Source organism: Pelophylax lessonae, assembly GCF_965119305.1.
Source record: "Pelophylax lessonae genome assembly, chromosome: 3".
Classification (NCBI taxonomy): domain Eukaryota; kingdom Metazoa; phylum Chordata; class Amphibia; order Anura; family Ranidae; genus Pelophylax; species Pelophylax lessonae.
The window spans coordinates 126082289-126102725 of record NC_138770.1 but is presented as its reverse complement, the minus strand read 5'-3'; the positions used below and the strand labels follow the sequence as shown (position 1 = coordinate 126102725).

General features: G+C 43.0%; 1 protein-coding gene across 1 annotated transcript in view; it reads right to left on the bottom strand.

Moving 5' to 3' along the window:
- Positions 1-20437, bottom strand: part of HS1BP3 (HCLS1 binding protein 3) — a 239529-nt gene that overhangs the window by 157817 nt on the left and 61275 nt on the right. The window contains exons 3-4 of the mRNA XM_082251314.1: positions 9194-9401; positions 1238-1466 (exon numbers count right to left, since the gene is read on the bottom strand). Of these exons, the coding sequence (XP_082107440.1) occupies positions 1238-1466; positions 9194-9401 (437 nt within the window). The remainder of the gene's footprint in view (positions 1-1237; positions 1467-9193; positions 9402-20437) is intronic.

The following is a 20437-nucleotide window of genomic DNA, read 5'->3' as shown; positions in this document are numbered from 1 at the left end:
CAACACTGAAAGAACAGGAGCAGGCATTGAAAGTTGTAAACTGCAAGTAAAAATGTTAACAAATAGTTTACTGGGGAATGTGTATTTTATTATGCTCAATGTGTTAAGCTACAAATTTTAACACTACTTTATTTTATGATAATCTTAAGATAATCAAACGTGGATAGATAATTCCAATAAAAAATTTGCAAATGACGTCAGCAGAGATGCAAAACACCTTCACTGCATAAGTGGTTAGCACCCCTGTCTAACAGCACTAAGGTCGCCGGTTTGAATCCCAACCACGACACTACCTGCATGGAATTTGCATGTTCTCCCTGTGCCTGCATGGGTTTCCTCTCACACTCCAAAGACAAGCTGGTAGGTTAATTGGCTCCTGTCTAAATTGGCCCTAGTATGTATGAATGTGAGTTAGGGACCTTAGATTGTAAGCTCCTTGAGGGCAGGGACAGATGTGAATGTACAATATACTGCATATGTGAAACGCTGCGTAAATTGACAGCGTTCTAGAAGTACCTGTAATAAAATAAATAAATTCAAACTGCATCAAGCAAAGCTTTGTAATGGCACACTGCACTCCATTTATTCTAACAGCACTTGGTTTGGCCGGTCACTAATAGTAAATGCAGTGCAACAGCTCCTTCATGTGGCTATGGGGCCAATTGCAAGTGAAATTAAAATAGTGACTGATAAGAAATCCAGGTTTGCTGTGATAAAACAGCTACAGCAAAACCGATTCTAAATCTAGGCAATTTTTATGTTGGTGAATGGAACATTTTCATGACAAAAAGGCATAAGATAACTCCTGTGGCTTAGTGACTATAAGCCAATATATTTAAAACATTTATCGGGTTCCTCCATCCAATTACAGCTTGGTCAGCTTTAGAAACAGTCGGCAGCAGTGAAATACATTGGCCTTAGGCTTCTTTCTCACCAGCCAGCAGAGCTTTTGTATGTGGGCTGGTGTCTGTTGTGTACCAGCAGTGATGGGTGCTGCGCTGGGCAGTTTCAGCATATTGCAATATTAACATTTTGTATTTTTTTATTTATTGAAGTGCTGTGTGATGTGGTGACCATTTTTCTGCACAGCCCTGAACCACACATCACCCTTGCTTTATGGTGTGATCGAAGCACATAGCCCTAGTGGCCACCTGAATTGTTCTTGCATGGAAAAAAAAACACAGCTTTTTGTTTTAACAGATTATTGGTGATAACTGACAAAAAACAGAATACTTACTTCATTATTCCAAGTGGATCTAAATCTACTTCTTCCTCCTCTTCCTCCTCTTCTTCTTGCTCCACCACCTCCTTCTTTTGTGGTTCAGCCTTTGTATTTCGCAGCTTGGATGCGATTTGCAGAAGATCGTCTTCTGGCGGGTCTTCATCTCTAAAGAAATCTATATCTTCTGATGGATTCCCATAAGGCTTTGAGCTTTTTGACTCAACATAGTTGCCAACACTACAGCCTGTCAATCAGATTTTACAAGGTATTAGAAAGTGTACATCAAGGGCGTGTCCATTCATACCCACATACATGTACACATGCACAATCATGACACATTTTCACACACAGTTATGTCAACCATAAAACATGCTAATAAAGTAAAAGGCAAAACTTTTTTTTTCCATTTTGTATAGAGTAAGGGAGGGTTATAACCTTTGTTAGGATTATTTTTTGCCATCTGTGTCCCATTGGGGAGATTTCCCTTCACTTCCCGTTCTATAGCCAAGGCATGAAGTGAGAGGAAATTCCTTCAACTATGAATATTTATGGTTATCACCAGAGCTAGTGTCTCAGTTGGAAGATTTATTACACCGACTCTTTTAATGTTCTGGGAATAACCCAAAATTTGCGATTTTCTTTGACTTTCAATTTTTTGATCTTAATGGTACACAGGACAAATCGAAAGGGTGAATCTCCCGAACGGGGGCACAGACAGCAATAAAAGCCTGACGGTGGCTCTAATACCTCTCAGCTTTATCCACATCTAAATAAAAAAAGTTTTACCTTTAGTTATACTCGACGACCGCCCACAGTACATTTAGGTATTACTTTGGCATTAAATACCATTGTTATGACTTTTTCTGTTCACTGGAGTGATCTTGTTATCGTCCTCCTACTGCCTTTTTGTATGGTGCTTTGTTCTCAATAAAGAAATTTACAAAAAAAATAAAAATACCATTGTTATTGCAGCTGCTACCTGCCACAACCCCGGTATTTTTTTTTACTGCCCGCGATTCTGTGTCTGATAAAAGTGATGGATTTGCCACTGAATCACTTTTAGAGGTGGTGAGAGAGGTGCGCCCCCTCTCGCCGCTTCCCAGTCCTCTCCGGGCTTACTGGACCTGTCGGTTAGCCCAGAGCCGATCGATATATTGGGTGCCTGGGCAGGAAGTCGAGTGAGGGCAAGATAGCCATTCTCGCCTCTATGCCCTTGCAGGACCGGAGCGAGGTCCGACATCACTTCTGCCTTTCGGCCTTAAAGGGATGATTTCTTTCTTCTAAGGGCAAAATGACTTTTTTTTGTGCTTTGAACTACTTGCTGACCGCCCCATGTATAAAAACTGCAGGGCGGTGGCTCTCCTGAGCAAACGCACATCTAGGTACATGATTTTGCTCTTCCGGGTCTGTGGCGCACATGTGATCGGACACAGCGGGAGCCAATCAGTAGGTCCAGCAGACCCATTGTCCGCCGGGACCCACCGATCGTTCCTGAGAGAGGAAGAATGGCAGATCACCGTTCTGCTAGTAGGGGAGACAGAGATCCTGTATTTCTGCTAAGCACAGCCAAAGCAACCCCCACACAGCTAGAAAGCACTCCCTAGGAGCACATTTAACCCTTTGATTGCCTCGGATGTTAACCCCTTTCCAGCCAGTGTTATTAGTACAGTGACGGTGCATTGTTATAGCACTGATCACTGTACAGTAAACCCCCGCTCCATCGTGGTTCAGTTTTTGCGGTCCTGGTATACTGCGTTTTTTTTTCTCTAATGTTATTTTACTATATAAATCATTAGAAATTAAATATTTTTGTGTTTTCCATAGCTCTTGCTCTGTCTCTCAGCTTCTTTTATGTGTTTAAATTAGTTTCTATTGTTTTAAAAGTGTGTTTAAAGACCTTAAAATGCTTTTAAAAGTACAGTGACAGTAAAAAAAAACATGCCTACAGTGTATTTTAATAGGGTTTTTCTATTTCGTGGATTTTCACTTTTCGCGGGTGGGTCTGGAACGTAACCCCCGCGATAGAGGGGAGTTTACTGTATTGGTGTCAGATCTGTCCACCCCAATGTTGCAGTCCTGCTCAAAATCGCTGATCGACGCCATTACTAGTAAAAAATAAAAATAAACTCCATAAATGTATCCGTTTGTAGACGCTAAAACTTTGTAGACGCTAAAACCAACCAATTTACACTTATTGCGATTTTTACCAAAAATATGTAGCGGAATACACAATGGCCTAAATTGATGAAGAAATTCGTTTTTTTTTTACAATTTTTTGGATATGTTTTTCAGCAGAAAATAAAAAATACTTATTTTTTTTTTTCAAAATTGTCAGTCTTTCTTTGTTTATATTGCAAAAAAAAAAAAAAACATGCAGAGGTGATCAAATACCACCAAAACAAAGCGCTATTTGTGGGAAAATAAGGACATCAATTTTTATTTGGGTACAGAGTCGCACGACCGTGCAATTGTCAATTAAAATATGCAGTGCCGTATCGCAAAAAATGGCCTGGTCCTGAAAGAGGGTAAACCTTTTGGGGCTAAAGTGGTTAAAGGCAAATGAGAGATCTGAGGTATTTTTGACCCCAGATCTCTCAAAAAAGAGGACCTGTCATACGTATTTCTATAACAAGGGAAATTACATTCCTTGTAATGGGAATAAAAGTGTTAAAAAAAAAAAATTCTAAAAGGAACAGTGTAAAAATAAAAAATAAATTGTAAAATAAATAAGAAAAAAAATGTAAACAGTGTTTAACCACTTAAGCCCCGGAGGATTTTCCTGCTAAAAGACCAGGGGGTATTTTGCGATTCGGCACTGCGTGACTTTAACGGACAATTGCGTGGTCGTGCGACGCTGTACCTAAACAAATTTGACGTCCTTTTTTTCCCACAAACAGAGCTTTTTTTTGGTGGTATTTGATCACTTGTGCGATTTTTTGATCACACGCTATAAACAAAAAAAGAGCGACAATTCTGCAAAAATAGCAATATTTTTCACATTTTTTTATATGAAATTCCCCAAAAAAAAATGTAAAAATCAAAATTTTTTAACATTTTTGGCCAATTTGTTTTATCCTACCTATGTTTGGTAAAAAAAATCGCAAAAAGCATATTTTGATTGGTTTGCGCATCGCGTTTACTAACAAAGGGAAAGATTTTTGTCATTTTTGTTGTTGTTTTTTTTAACGCGTAATGGCGGCGATCTGCGATTTTTTTTGCGGTACTGCGACATTGCGGCGGACAGATCGGACCCTTGACTGACATTTTTGACACTTTTGGGGTTACCAGTGACATTTCTACAGTAATCAGTGCTATACATATGCACTGTTACTGTAAAAATACACTGGCAGTGAAGGGGTTAACTTTATTTGGGAGGGAGGGGCTGTGTGTGTCCCTAGGGGCGTGATTCTTACTGTGATTGGCTGTGGCTCTAGCTGTAAGGACACTGATCAACGGATCTACATACTAGATCCGAGTAATCAGTGTCTTTACAGCGAGGAGAATGACAGGCAGCTTGTTTACACAAGCTGCCTGACATTCTCCCTCTTCCCCCGACGATCGCCGAGTGGCCGGCGGACATCGGGTCCGCTGGTCACACGCGCAGGGGGGTGCGTGACCGCGCGGGAGCGGGAGCGCGCCTCCGCGGGCGCGCGCTCGCTCCCCAGACCCTCCCAGGCTAGTGACGTTAATTAACGTCACTCTGCCTGGCAGGGGCTGACCGCCGCAGTAAATCTACTTGCGGCGGTCGGCAAGCAGTTAAACCACGCATGTGAGGTATCGTCATGATCGTTGGAGTGAGAGCAATCATTCTAGCACAAGACCTCCTCTGCAACTCTAAACAGGTAAATATGTTTAACCCTTTCACTGCCAGGTACTAGGTACAGCATGCTGACCTACAACACAGCTTACAGCTGGCCAGGTCCGTCATGTCTCCTTCTGCTATAAGCACTTCAGTGACCATGAACTTATAGCATAATCGTTCAGTAGATGCTGCTCAACAAACAAACTGATAGCTCTGAAAAAGTTATCCCCCCCCCCCCAGCTGCTGCTGCTCTGCGGCTATGTCTCCTGCCCCTCCACTCGTCTACGCTGAAATCTAAAGTGCCCTCAACCCTTACTCTAACTCTCCCTTACCCTTCCTGCTCTGATTCTTCCCTCACAAACTCAGATTCCTCTGTGGCTGTCCTGCAGCTGTCAGATTCTCTCCTCTGCCCTCCCGCTTGGATGTTTGTGTTAAAGGGCAGCCAAATTCAATGGCCCTCACTTACCCAAATCCCAGGTGCCGCCTGCTCCCACCTGCCCCTCCTGCCAGCTTTCTATGCTGCAGGGCAGGCACAGAGTAATCTTTTTGTTTAAACGACCCCCCCCCTGCAGTGATCCTCCACCTCCCTGATATCCGGGTGCCCCCTCCATGCTGCTAGCCGGCTCTCCCTCCTGCCAGCTGCAGCCGCTGACAGATCGCGATCAGCATGGAGGGGGGGAGGCGGGTTGGTAAACATGCCTTTTACCAGCCCCCTTCCTTTCTGAAAGAATGCAGTCAGCTATCATTATAGATCACTCCTGCATTCTTTCATCACTGACATATAGTAAACTGTGTTTACTATGCGTCAGTTTGTGACTGAAACAAGGTTTTATTTTACAAACCAATAGGAGTCTATACAGACTTCTTATTTATTCATATACAGTGTAGCTCAGGCTGCAGAGAAAGGGACTGTCTTTAGTCCCTTTCTCTGTATCAGAAAAGAGACATTAGAGTTCTGTTTAGAGTCCTGATGTCTCTTCAAAATGCCCCCCCCCCAAAAAAAAAAAAAATGATATTTGACTTACTGTAAAATCCTTTTCTCTTAAGTTAATTGACAGACGCAGTTCTCTCTGATTCATATCAGTAGGGTAATACTGCCCCCTACAGGAGTAGGACACTAGGCAGAAAAAAGTTCTGGCTATGCCTATGGGCAGTCCCGGAGGGTACACCCTCTCTCTTCCTGCATAGGATGCAAGTTTTGTATCAAAGCAGTGTCAGAAAAGTAACACCAACCCAACTCAAAATAGTTGAAAAAGTCAAAAGTCAAAAATCCAGTTTTCTCTATCATTCATTGACGGACGCAGTTCTCTCTGATTCATTTCAGTAGGGACGTACAAAAGCAGTGCCATAAAATTAGGGGTGGGAACAGCAGAAAAGAACAAGTCCCCAAGGCCAAACATAACCGACTAGGCAACATAGGACCCATCGCACTGGAAGCACCAAGTGTCGCACCCCCTGGAAGAAGTCACGCACCAGAGCACAGGCGGCCAACGGCCTTCGGAAGAAATTTGCCAAAACCAAAACCCGACCCTTGACAGTACTCAAGGATAACTTGTGATCAACTCCCCATTGAAGCAAGCCAAGATCCGGGCCACCGAGTAAGAGCGAGGGGGAGCCCACGCAAAATATAAGACTGTCTCGTATGATGAACAAAAATCACCCTAGAAGTCGCTTCTCACGCTTCAAGCAGGGTGGGAATCACTGAAGCAGCCAAACACCTGTCCTTCAGCACCTGGCATTCAACAGCCAAGTCGGCAAAGTCAGCGACCGCAAAGTCGGACAGGAGATGGGCCCTGGAGACAATAACTCCTCCCTGAGAGGAATTTACCAAGGAGCGTCCGCGGCCAGCCTGACCAGGGCAGCGTACCAAGCTTGGCGAGGCCCGTCCAGAGCCACGAGAAAGACCGGAATCCCTTCCACCTCGATCCTGCGAAAATAATTATTGGCAGCAACTTGGGAGGAGGAAAGGCAGACCGCAGCTGAGACTGACCTTGGCCCATCCGTGAGCACGCACACACGACCATGCTAAACTCCACGGCATCGTTCAGGTTGAACCTAGCGAATGTTCTTGCCCATGACAGAACCCATGGTGCCACCATTGCACCCACCAGAAGGTTCCGGGAGCGGGCCACAAACCGCAGCACTATCCTGTAGATGCGACGCCAACAGGCCCACGTCTGGAGTGCCCCCAACGAAGGCACAACTGCAGAAACACCTCCAGATGAAGGAACCATTCCCCTTGCATTCAAAGGCTTGTTGACTGAGGCAATCCGCCCACCAAGGTTTCCACACCTGAAAAGGGAACAGCAGAAGAGCTGGAACAAGGCGCACTGCCCAACAAAGAATTGACACATCCAAGACCGCAAGGACACCCTTGGTGCCCCCTTGGTGAATGACATAAGTCAAGGTTGTGGGGTAGACGACTGAACGTGCACCGGGCAGCTGCAGGTGCCCGATCCAGTGAACCAGGCAAAGCCGGATCGCTCTCAGCCCCATTGATCGGTAACCTGGATCCTCCAGGGACCATACTCCTGAAGCAGAGAACCTGCCGAGCACTCCTTCCCACCCAGACAGGCTTGCATCCGCGGTGATAAGTGTTCAGGAAAAAGGGGAGGAGGTTTCCAGCTCAAGACTCCCTGGTCAGCCAGCTCCGAAATCCAGATCCGAAAGTTCACTACTCTACATTGTAGCAAAGTGTCATTTCTTCAGTGTTGTCACATGAAAAGATATATATATGGGCCACAAGGCAGTATTCCAACATGATAACAACCCCAAACACACCTCCAAGAAGCTGGCTTGGTAAAGAAGCTGAGGGTAAAAGGTGATGGACTGGCCAAGCATGTCTCCAGACCTAAACCCTATTGAGCATCTGTGGGGCATCCTCAAATGGAAGGTGGAGGAGAGCAAGATCCCTAACCTCCACCAGCTCTGTGATGTCGTCATAGAGGAGTGGAAGAGGACTCCAGTGGCACCTGTGAAGCTCTGGTGAACTTCATGCCCAAGAGGGTTAAGGCAGTGTTGGAAAAAAAATGGTGGCCACACAAAATATTGACACTTTGGGCCCGATTTGGATATTTTCACTTAAGGGTGTGCCACTTTTGTTGCCAGCGGTTTAGACATTAATGGCTGTGTGTTGAGTTATTTTGAGGGGACAGCAAATTTACACTGTTATACAAGCTGTACACTCACTACTTTACATTGTAGCAAAGTGTCATTTCTTCAGTGTTGTCACATGAATAGATATAATAAAATATTTACAAAAATGTGATGATGTACTCACTTTTGTGAGATATTGTTTATATATATATATATATATATATATATATATATGACCCATAAAGATTGTAAGATGCATAAATGTCAGCTTCTATTTGTTGCTCTTTCAGAGCGAATGTTAACATTAACAAGACATTTTTGACTGGATGAGGTAAAGCACATTCAACCGATAGAGAAAATAACTCAACACTCTAGGTTAAGAACATTCAATTAGAAGAGGAAACAATGAGGGAGACCTCTGCAATAATATAGCTACTTCAGAGGGGGAACTGCTACACAGAAATTATACTATGCTGCAGAGACAGAACTCTGTTGTTTACCTTAGGTCCCTGGTGCCCAACCTATTGCTCTTTGGCATTTTTTGTGTGGCACTTGGGGCCCCTGCAGACACTAGTCTCCCCTATTTTTCCCCTATTGCCATATTATACAGTAGCAAGGATTTGTAGCAGTATAATGTAAACAACGTGTATGTCTCCAGTCAATCTTCTGAATGCAGGTCCCTAGTCTCCAACGACTACTATACCATGTTCACAGTCTCATACACTCTCCTGCAGCCTGTGCACAACCTCTGACCTTTTCCTGTATCATGTTTGCAGTCTCTGACAATCTCTTGTATCCTGTCCACAGACTTTGAATGTATCCTGTTGTATGTCTGCTGTCTCTGACATTGAATATCCACTGACTTTAATGTGGGGCCCTTTGATGATGGTCAAGGGCTGTAATTGAGGCCTGCTATATCAAGTTGGCCACAACTGCCTCAGATGATCTGTGAAGGGTTTTAGTCCACTTTGATCGATCACCAAATATTCTCTCATATCTACTTAGACCCCTGAACTCGGAAGACTGCTGAAACAAACAATTACCAGTATTGTGACTCTGCAATAAGCACACACCTAGAAAATCACGCAGCTCAGCGGCAGTGGACAGATCTCGGTCCTGGGCGATAGCCTTCACAATGTCATTGAATGTGGCTCTTCTCTCCCTGATATCGGTTTCCCCAACAAATAACACCTTCTTAGGGAAAGGAGGCAGAGAGTGCTTGGAATGACGAGAGCAAATCTTCTGGTAGAATTCCTCAATCTCACTGTATTTCCTGGACACCTGAGAAACACAACAGAAGACACGAGATGAGATATTTGGCTATAAGGCCCACATTTTTTATTTTATTTTTTACTAAAGTCATAAAGGAAAAACCTCAGCAAATCCAGGTAACATCCCTAATTAATATCATAACACCTATTAGTTGCAAGAAAAACATAAAACATTTTAATACTTTTTGCTGTGCTGATCATTTTTCCTCCCGTCTCACATCTAGAAAGGTTTCCGTTTTTCTTTTTTTTGTGCATTTTTTGTAGCAACAGCAGTCATTTGAATGGGCCACCCTCTGGTCCAAAAAAAGCGCCAAAGAAGCTTGTGTGCCTTATTAGGGGCCAACCTTAATGCATTTTTATACAGTGCAATCTTGGGCGGATTGCATACATTTTGCCTCACAACAAAATGCCCGCTTTCTTAGTTCATTTTGGGTGCCATTAAAATGAATGCCACCCAAAAGCGTGTTGTCCGTTTTGCTGCAATTTGGAAACACAGACAGAATCACGTGATTCTTTCAGCGATTCCATAGAATGAAAATATGAAGGAGTCCTCAAATTTGAAATTCGGTCTCCTTATATTTTGTCATCTCTGGTTGCTCCTTACTCCCCTCATTTACATGTTAATGCTTTTTTTCCTGTTTTCATTACACACCTTATTTTAGACCCAGTAATGTCATAATTGGGTCTCTGTGTCTCTGCAAAGCAGTCAGATCACAGCTGGTGGGAGGAACAGGCAGGGTGCTATACATGGCTTCCTGAAAAATCACAGTATCTCTCAAGAGCCCTCAGCCCTCATGCAAGCAGTGGGTTGGCTCTTGGGAGCAGTTATGCAAACATCAAAATGTCTTGATGGGTAGAAGTTTGTCTGGAGGACTGGTTAGGGCTTGAATGCTGGCAGTGATAGGAGAAAATACTAAACAATGTGAGCAAAGGATCTAGGATTAGTAAAATGTCAGTGCAGGGGCCAGTCTGACAGTATTGTCCAATAATTTTGTCCTATCAACATCACCATTTAGGCACTTATTAAGGGGGGGCTGTGAGCCCCCAAATCACATTGGATTTACCTACTGATCTTTTATCAAGATGAATAAATCTATAGTGGTCTTATCATGTGTAGGGCTTTCATCCTTTAAAACTTACTTTAGACTGCTCTAGGGACTGGGTGATTCTATAGCTGTCATTGCTGTATCATACTGTAGTACCATCAGCCACACAAAGTTTGCAGCGCTGAGTTCTGGCAGCATCACAAGTGACTTCCTGTCTGCTGCTGAAACAAAATTCAGCCTGGCTTCTCTTGTATTGTCTTGTATTTTTATGAATGAATACAGGGTTCCCATGATTGGCCAAGTTGGAGCAGCAGATGGCAAGGGATGGCGTCGCAATTTTCACCTTGGCTAATCAAAAAAAGAAAAAGAAACATTTGATCAAGTTCAAACAAAACACAAAAATAGATTAAAAATCTACATCCTTTAAAACTCAAAGGGAATACAAAAAGCCCTTTTAAAACATTGTCCAATTTGCTCAGAGAGAGCTCGTCTATAGCAGGGGTTGGCAACCCACGGACTGTGATCTAACAGTCGATGCGCGGCCAGGTGACTGGTTGATCGTGCCTGGGGTTGCCGATCTGCTGTTCCAAAGCATCCATCATGGTGCAGAGCAAACTATTTGCAGAGATTCATCCCAGTCCAACCGGCCGCATACAGTGCCTTGCGAAAGTATTCGCCCCCCTTGAACTTTGCAACCTTTTGCCCAATTTCAGGCTTCAAACATAAAGATATAAAACTGTAATTTTTTGTGAAGAATCAACAAGTGGGACACAATCATGAAGTGGAACGAAATTTATTGGATATTTCAAACTTTTTTAACAAATAAAAAACTGAAAAATTGGGCGTGAAAAATTATTCAGCCCCCTTAAGTTAATACTTTGTAGCGCCACCTTTTGCTGCGATTACAGCTGTAAGTCGCTTGGGGTATGTCTCTAACAGTTTTTCACATCGAGAGAGTGAAATTTTTGCCCATTCCTCCTTGCAAAACAGCTCGAGCTCAGTGAGGTTGGATCGAGAGCGTTTGTGAACAGCAGTTTTCAGTTCTTTCCACAGATTCTCGATTGGATTCAGGTCTGGACTTTGACTTGGCCATTCTAACACCTGGATATGTTTATTTGTGAACCATTCCATTGTAGATTTTGCTTTATGTTTTGGATCATTGTCTTGTTGGAAGACAAATCTCCTTCGCAGTCTCAGGTCTTTTGCAGACTCCATCAGGTTTTCTTCCAGAATGGTCCTGTATTTGGCTCCATCCATCTTCCCATCAATTTTAACCATCTTCCCTGTTCCTGCTGAAGAAAAGCAGGCCCAAACCATGATGCTGCCACCACCATGTTTGACAGTGGGGATGGTGTGTTCAGGGTGATGAGCTGTGTTGCTTTTACGCCAAACATAACGTTTTGCATTGTTGCCAAAAAGTTTGATTTTTGTTTCATCTGATCAGAGCACCTTCTTCCACATGTTTGGTGTGTCTCCCAGGTGGCTTGTGGCAAACTTTAAACTACACTTTTTATGGATATCTTTAAGAAATGGCTTTTTTCTTGCCACTCTTCCATAAAGGCCAGATTTGTGCAGTATACGACTGATTGTTGTCCTATGGACAGTCTCCCACCTCAGCTGTAGATCTCTGCAGTTCATCCAGAGTGATCATGGGCCTCTTGGCTGCATCTCTGATCAGTCTTCTCCTTGTAGGAGCTGAAAGTTTAGAGGGACGGCCTGGTCTTCGTACATTTGCAGTGGTCTGATACTTCCATTTCAATATTATCGCTTGCACAGTGCTCCTTGGGATGTTTAAAGCTTGGGAAATCTTTTTGTATCCAAATCCGGCTTTAAACTTCTCCACAACAGTATCTCGGACCTGCCTGGTGTGTTCCTTGTTCTTCATGATGCTCTCTGCGCTTTAAACAGACCTCTGAGACTATCACAGTGCAGGTGCCTTTGTACGGAGACTTGATTACACACAGGTGGATTCTATTTACCATCATTAGTCATTTAGGTCAACATTGGATCATTCAGAGATCCCCACTGAACTTCTGGAGAGAGTTTGCTGCACTGAAAGTAAAGGGGATGAATAATTTTGCACGCCCAATTTTTCAGTTTTTTATTTGTTAAAGTTTAAAATATCCAATAAATTTCATTCCACTTCATGATTGTGTCCCACTTGTTGATTCTTCACAAAAAATTACAGTTTTATATCTTTACGTTTGAAGCCTGAAATGTGGCAAAAGGTTGCAAAGTTCAAGGGGGCCGAATACTTTCGCAAGGCACTGTAGAGAGCAGGCAGCCGGGGAGGCATCAGCCAGCCGCATAAGCCAATGCCTAATCTACAGTAATGGCTCCAGTGACAGGCGGAGCAATACCAACAGAGCTTTGCCTCATACTCTGGTACCAGGACCCACAGCAGCTAGCAGCAGCTTCAGGTCAGTGTCATTGGGCATAATAGCATCTGTATGGGCAAGATAGCACCTATTAGGCTGCTTTCACACTGGTGCAGGTGCGGCTTTCACACAAGTTAGCTGCGCTTAGCTATACATTTCTAGTATATCCTGCGGGTTTGGTGCATTTTCTAAAAGCACAGGAAAAATCCTGAATGAAGGAGTTTTGGTGTGGTTTCAGAAAAGGCACCAAACCCTCAGGATATAATAGAACTCTGAGGAAAAGTGCAGCTAGCCCGCAGGAAAGCTGCAGGTGCAATCTTGAAATGAAAGCTATGAAAGCAGCCTTCTAGGGGGCTCAGGACTGTAAGGGCTCATTTAAATTTGTGGTTTGGGGGGGTCAGGATGTACACATGTCGTGGCCGCAGCAGGAGTTATACGCCCTGTCATGGTTGGTAGGGGTAGCATCTGCCAAGCATGACCGACTCAAGTGAATAAAGCCACTCTGCAAGTGCCCTGCAACCTTGTACAGTACAGGAAACAAGGGCTTAAAGCAGGCTGAGAGGAGACATTGTATCACCTCATTTTTACCTGCTTTAACCCCTTTGACCCCACAGAAGCACGCAGATGCAGGGCGCTTGCATAGTGGCCCCATTTACATGAATGGGTCACAATTGGTGGGCAGCAGCGCCCACAGAAAGCAACAAGGTGTTGCCTTCTCTGCAGCTAAAAGGGGTAGAGATTGGGGGTGAGAAAACTGGGGTTTTACCACCCATTAACTTCACGTATGATTGAGTCCTAAGGGAGTTGCCACCAAATGCCACCATTCACAAGTGCAGTAGCCATTACTGCACCTTTGAAAAACAATCTGAGCATGCTTGACATACGATAATATGTTTTCTTCTCACCGCCTGATTTAAACCTAAAATTGCTGAATTGCTGTGCAATGCATGGGATTGTGGAGCGGTAGTACAGAAATTGTAGGTTTAAATCAGGCGGCGAGGAGGTGACATATCACCTCCTGGCCACCTTTCAAACATCTATGAAAAGAAATCTGAGAGTGGATCCCTCCCCCAAGATATTTGCATTCATCCATGTTGTCACATAATTCTCAATCTCTGAAAGGTTTCCTACCCCTGCCCTAAAGCATCCAAATACTCCCCGGATAGGCAATGTATTAATATAGTTTGATATATATTTACATACACAGTATAAATAACAGATTTTATCAGCACTAATATATGAGAACATAAAAATAAATATACAAATCTGATTATAATAAACATATTCTTTTATTTTCCTCATTTTGGAGTCAGCTTGATAAATGGTAAAATATTGCCCTCTACTGGAAAACTTTAACACAGCATGCACAAACTTGCTCTGCGCACAGCACAGTATCTCAGCCCCCTCTGCTGGACAACAATAATATTGCACACATTCACAAAATCATGACATGTATTTTTACCGTATTTACTTCTGTATTAAAAATAATACATTATTATAGTGATAGCATATGTGTATCAAGCTACCATATTGTAATACACAAACAGTTAAAGGAGTTCTATGGTCACAGCATACACTTTCATTTTATAACATTAGCACTGTAGTAGCAATAAAAACAAAATTTTTTGACAATCCAATATAAGTTTACTTAAAAAATCTCCTTTCATGTTGTGAGTGCTGTCTGTCTGCTGGCTATCTCCTTCCAAAACTTCCTGAAACCCTTTCATGCTTTGCAGCTTCTTCTCTGCTGTTTAAAAAGTGGGAGTAAACTCCCATACATGACTTTTCCCTATAGGTAAGCCTGTGGTAAGGCTTACCTATAGGTACTGTAAATATTTCATAAACTTGCACCGTTAAGAAGATAATAACTACACCTGCAGCAAGGTGACATCATCGGCGAATGCACTCTGAAGGAACGTTCTTTCAGAGTCCTGTGCCGTAAATGGGGCTCCCCATTTTTTGGCAGAGGATGTCATCGTGGCTACAGCCAGTCACACAGCTGGAGTATGCAAATCCAAGAGGAAGACGGTAAAGATGAAAGCCATGTCAGCGGTGACAGCTCGCTTGTTCTAAGGTAAGTTTCACATAATATGTGATGCATACTAGCACATAATGGCTTTACCTTACAGAAAAAAAAAATCTTCGGCGGTTAGCTACTGCTTTAATTTCAGTTTCTAAGGACTACATATCCCATGGTTCTTGCTGCCTGCAAGCAGTAAATTCTGTACTGACTCCGCACCTCTGTAGTTCAGAAGGCAGGCTCTGAGAAATAGGTGACACAGTAGTATCTACTTTTAGAGCATAGTAACTATGCGTCACAGAATTCAAGAAAGTAAATTTGTGCGGATCTTCACCAAATAAGTTTACAAACTTCAAGATTGTTCAGAATAACATAATGGTAGCACTGTCACATGATGAAGAGAGTGACATCACCAGCTAACACTAGGGATTTTGGTGCCAGCTGTGACAGAGGAAGGACTGGAGGGGGACTGCTAGCAAAATTAGTTTCAGTTGGCAGAGTGAGTGTGCCTTTTACGCTCTTAATCTTAACATACTTACCAGTCTATCTTTAGACTGTTTACAGAGTTCAATAGCTTAAAGCGGTTATAAAGGTTTTTTTTCCCTTACAATAATAAACATGTTATGGGTACCAGCTCCATCCAATAGGATTGCACAGAGCTGCCCCGAGCCTCTTCTTCTGGGGTTTCCCCCTAGTGCTCTCGGCTCCTCCTCTTTACTGTCTGCCACCATAGCAAGTTGCTTGCTATGGGGGCAGACATGTTGCCTCACTCCCGGGCCGGGCTTTGTGCATCCATAGACACACACACAGGCCGGCTTGGCCCCCCCCCCCCCCACTCTTCTCACAATGGCTCCCGCTGCTGCCTCTCTGTCCTGTGAATGCATAGAGAGGGGAAAGAGGTGCTACAGATGGGCACAGCACTGAATAAAGTGAGGACTAAGGTAAGTATTTAGGGGGTGAGGGGGCAATACTGCAACTGGGACATTTATTTACCTGAATTCAGGAAAGGTAAAAAATGTATAGGCTTTAGAACCAATTTAAGCTGGAATTTGCACATACAAATGACTGAATCATTTGTTTACCTGTTGTTCAGATTGGCAGAGTGACCCACTCAGTGAAAATACTAAAAATACTGGATAAACCCTCTGCACACCGATAGTGGACACACACATGCACACACACTAAAAAGAGCAACCAGGCAGGGAAAAGGCCTGATCAAGTAACAGTTTATCATCACCCACTTAGATTTCTTTACAGCACTACTTCTCCTAACAGAACGGATCTGTCATAACACTCCAGAACAAGCCAGCAGCCAATGAAATGTCAGGGCAAATGACCTGCAATTTTTTTCAAGTTAGTCAATCAGTGAATAGTAAAGTAAAAGGTACAGATGACACCTCCAGCGCCAACACCGTTAGGGTCCATGCACACTAGGAGCAGAAAAAAAATGGCAGAACCTCTGCTCTGTCAGAAAAAATGCTTTTTGCTTTTACAACTTTTTTTTCCAAAACATGCCCCTCTGCTCAATTTCCAGTGTACAGTTGAAAGTGCAAAGGCTCCTAAATGGCACATTTATGCGCTTTTAGTGTTTTTTTTCTGTCCGAAAGCTCCTTTCAAAAACACAATTTTAAGGGGATTTTTTTCTGCCTCTAAATGTTCCCATCAAAAGTATGCCTGTAAACTCCCTAATGTGCATCGACACATACAATTGTGCTAAAATGTTTGCACTCCCTTGGAGAATTGTTAATATACAGTTTGTACATTTTTAAAGAAAACATGAATGAGCAGGCAAAACGAATTTCCCTTTTTTCTTAAGGGATTCATATTCTGCAACTGTACGTCATAAAAGAATGGCATAATCATAAAACAAAAGATGGCAACAAGTAAACAAATGAGATGACCCCCCTGTTCATAATTCTGCATCCCCCTAGTTCTTAATACTGTGCATTGCCCCCTTTAGCATCAATGACAGCGTGCAGTCTTTAGTAACAGTGGCCTATGCAGCCTCAAATTTTTGCAGATGGTATGGCTGCCCATTCGTCTTGGCAAGATGCTTCCAAGTCATGCAAAGTCATTGGTCGTCTTGCATGAACCGTACGTTTGAGATCTTTTCAGACTAGCTTGATGATATTAAGGCCAGGAGACTAATGACTACTCCAGAGCCTTCAACTTTGTCTGCTGTAACCACTGTGGGGTCAACTTAGCCTTGTGCTTGGGCTCATTGTCATGCTGAAAAGTTCAAGAGTTTCCCATGCGCAACTTTCATGCAGGAGAATGGAAATTGTCTGCCAGCATTTTCTGATAATATGCTGCATTAATCTTGCCATCAATTTTCACACAATTATTCGTACCCTTAGAGCTCAAACCCCCTAAAACATTAGTGAGTCACCACCATGCTTCACAGTGCAGATGGTATTCTTGACACTATAGGCCTTGTTGACCCCTCTGAAAACATAATTGACCATAAGGCTCTATTTTGGTCTCATCACTCCAGAATAGTGTGCTAGAAGCTGTGAGGAAAGTCAAGGAGTTGTCAGGCATATTGTAACTGGGCTTTTTTGTGGCATTAGCGCAGTAAAGGCTTCTTTCTGGCAACTCGATCATGCAGCTCATTTTTATTCAAGTATTGTCGCATTGTGCTCCTTAAAACCCACATACTGTTTCTTTTTCCAGAGCAGCTTGTTTCTCCTTAGTTAACTGTGAGGTTTTCTTTGTGCCCAAACAATTCTTCTGGCAGTTGCGGCTGCAATCTTTCTTGGTCTACCTGACCTTGGCTTGGTATCAAGTGTTCCCTGAATTTCCTATTTTCCACTTCCTATTAAGTGATTGAACAGTACTAACTGGCATATTCAAGACCTTGGATATCTTTTTATATCCTTTTGCATCTTTATAAAGTTCCATTACCTTGTTACGCAGGTATTTTGTCAGTTCTTTTTTGCCCCCCATAGTTCAGTATCTAGCCTGCTCAGTGCAACTCATTGACTATTTATACCCAGACACTAACTGCAATTTAAAAAGCCACAGATGTGGGAAATTAGCCTTTAATTACAACTTTAATTTGTGTGTGTGTCACCTTGTGTGTCTGTACCAAGGCCAAACATTCCAGGGTATGGAAACTTTTGTTTAAGGCCATTTGGGTGATTTCGGTTATCATTATGATTTAAAAAGTAGCAAAACAACTATGTGATAATAAATGGCTTCATATGATCACTATCCTTAAACAAATGCAGTTTTTTGGCATGATCAGTCATATTTTCAAAATTCCACGATTTCTACCAGTGTATGCAAACTTTTGAGCACAACTGTAGGCTAACACAGAGCTGTTTGTACAGGTTAAAGAAAGAAAAAAGAAAAAAAAAATTGCAAAATGCCTGTATAAGCAGTATTTTTTATGCCCAGTGTGCACGGACCCTTAAAACATATTTAGCAATGGTAGTTTCTATATTTGTAGTTCAATCATAAATCTAAGAACACTCCAACAAATAAGGTTAGCTGAACTTTAGAAATGTGACATTTAAGGAGGCACACAGCAGGGACCTACAAAAGCAACCACATTATAAAACTTTGTTCTTACTAATCCAACAAGAACAATTCTGAATAAGTTGTGCTGTACATTGACACAAAAGAATGATGTCAGGAATATTTTCAGATGGGCACACAACCTATTTAAAGGATAGCTGCCATACAAGGGCAACAACAGATGAAGAATATGCTCTGAAAGGGTGGTTATCCTTTACAGGACATGTAATCGGAACACTGGTACTAGTGTGTCTATAAAATATCAAATCAGCAAAAGGATGAAAATGCCCCAAAGCTTGATTCAGTATCATTTATTTTTCACCAAACATCAAAAATGCTTCAGGAGCTCAAACTCCTCTTTTGTCAGGTAACAGGCTACTTGTCAACATGATTACCGTTTGGTTAAAAATAAGTCTTTCTAGACAAAATCTAGCTTTGTGAAACTCTCATCCTTCTAATGCTTTAGAGCAGGGGTCTCCAAGCTATGGCCCTCCAGTTGTTCAAGAACTACAATTCCCATCATGCCTAGTCATGTCTGTGAATGTCAGAGTTTTACAATGCCTCATGGGACGTGTAGTTCCAAAACAGCTGGAGGGCCGTAGTTTGAAGATCCTTGCTTTAGAGACTGTTCCATTGGCCCTATAGGACACCCTGGCTGACAGAGAAGTACCTCCGAGTGTAAGATATAGACTGCTATGTCTCAGCCCACTCTGAGGTTCAGCGTGCCTCCAACTCATACCTATAATATTTTATTGAAGCGGAGGAGGACTGGGCTGGTGCATTTGCCTCGTAGTCCAGGCCTAAAAAGATATGTTGGGCTGGTGTCACCAAATAGATATACAAAGTGGGACCATCAATTAGTGACACATGCTGGGCATTATATAGCTACCTGCTCCTTGTTCAGACTCACAATTACAGAGTATGGCAGAGAAAGGTTGTCCAGCACCAACCTCCTTTGAAGCTTGAAGTAGTCATGTGACTGAATTCTAACAGCTAGAGGATATTAGGCTAGAAGATATTAGCTGGTGTTACCCTGATGCCGACGTAACGCAAAAATGCGGCCTTCTGCTTCAAGGGGTTGTACTGCGTTGATGTGTTTTTTAGAGCCGATAACGGCTTTCTTGTAATGTCTCAGTTATTACAAGCAGCGGGAAGGGACCTCCCTCCCGTCGCCTTCCGCGGCTTGCCTGGGCTCTCCTGTCCCACCGGAAGGCCCGAGCGACCAGCCGGCGGACACCGGAGACCCAAACAAAGCCACGATCAGCTTCCAGTTAACTGGATCCCTAAAGGCACCAGATTTAAAAAAAATGTCAGTACTCAAGACAGCCATACTTGGCGTTTTGAAGGCTTTTAGTTACATAGTTACATAGTAGGTGAGGTTGAATAAAGACAATAGTCCATCCAGTTCAACCTGTGTAGGTGTGTGTGGCTGTAATCATCTCACATAGCCCTGAATGTTCTGATTCTTGAGATGTCCGTCTAAGAGTCTTTTGAAAGCCACCATACTACCCGCAGAAACCACCTCTTGTGGTAGAGAATGCCACAGTCTTGTAGCCCTAACAGTAAAGAACCCCCCACGTTGCCTGAGGTTAAAACGCTTCTCCTCTAATCGCATTGTATTCCCTCGAGTCCTCATGCAATCCCTTCGACTGAACAGCTTTTTTTCTAAGCCGAGATCCCCATTGAGATATTTAAAAATTGCTATCATGTCCCCCCTCAGGCGTCTCTTCTCCAGGGAGAATAAATCAAGCGATTGCAGCTGCTCTTCATAATTAAGGTCCTCCAATCCCCTAATTAGTTTAGTTGCCCTTCTCTGGACTCTCTCCAGCTCCAACACATCCCTCCTGAGGACTGGCGACCAGAACTGGACAGAATACTCCAGATGTGGTCGGACCAAAGTGGAAGGATTATAGTCTTATCTCTGGAATACATCCCTTTCTTTATGCATGCTAATATTCTGCTGGCTTTGGCAGCTGCCGCTTAACATTGCATGCTATTGCCTAGTCTATCATCAACCAAGACTCCCAGATCTTTCTCCATTTTTGATTCCCCCAAGGGTTCCCCTCCTAATGTGTATTGTGCT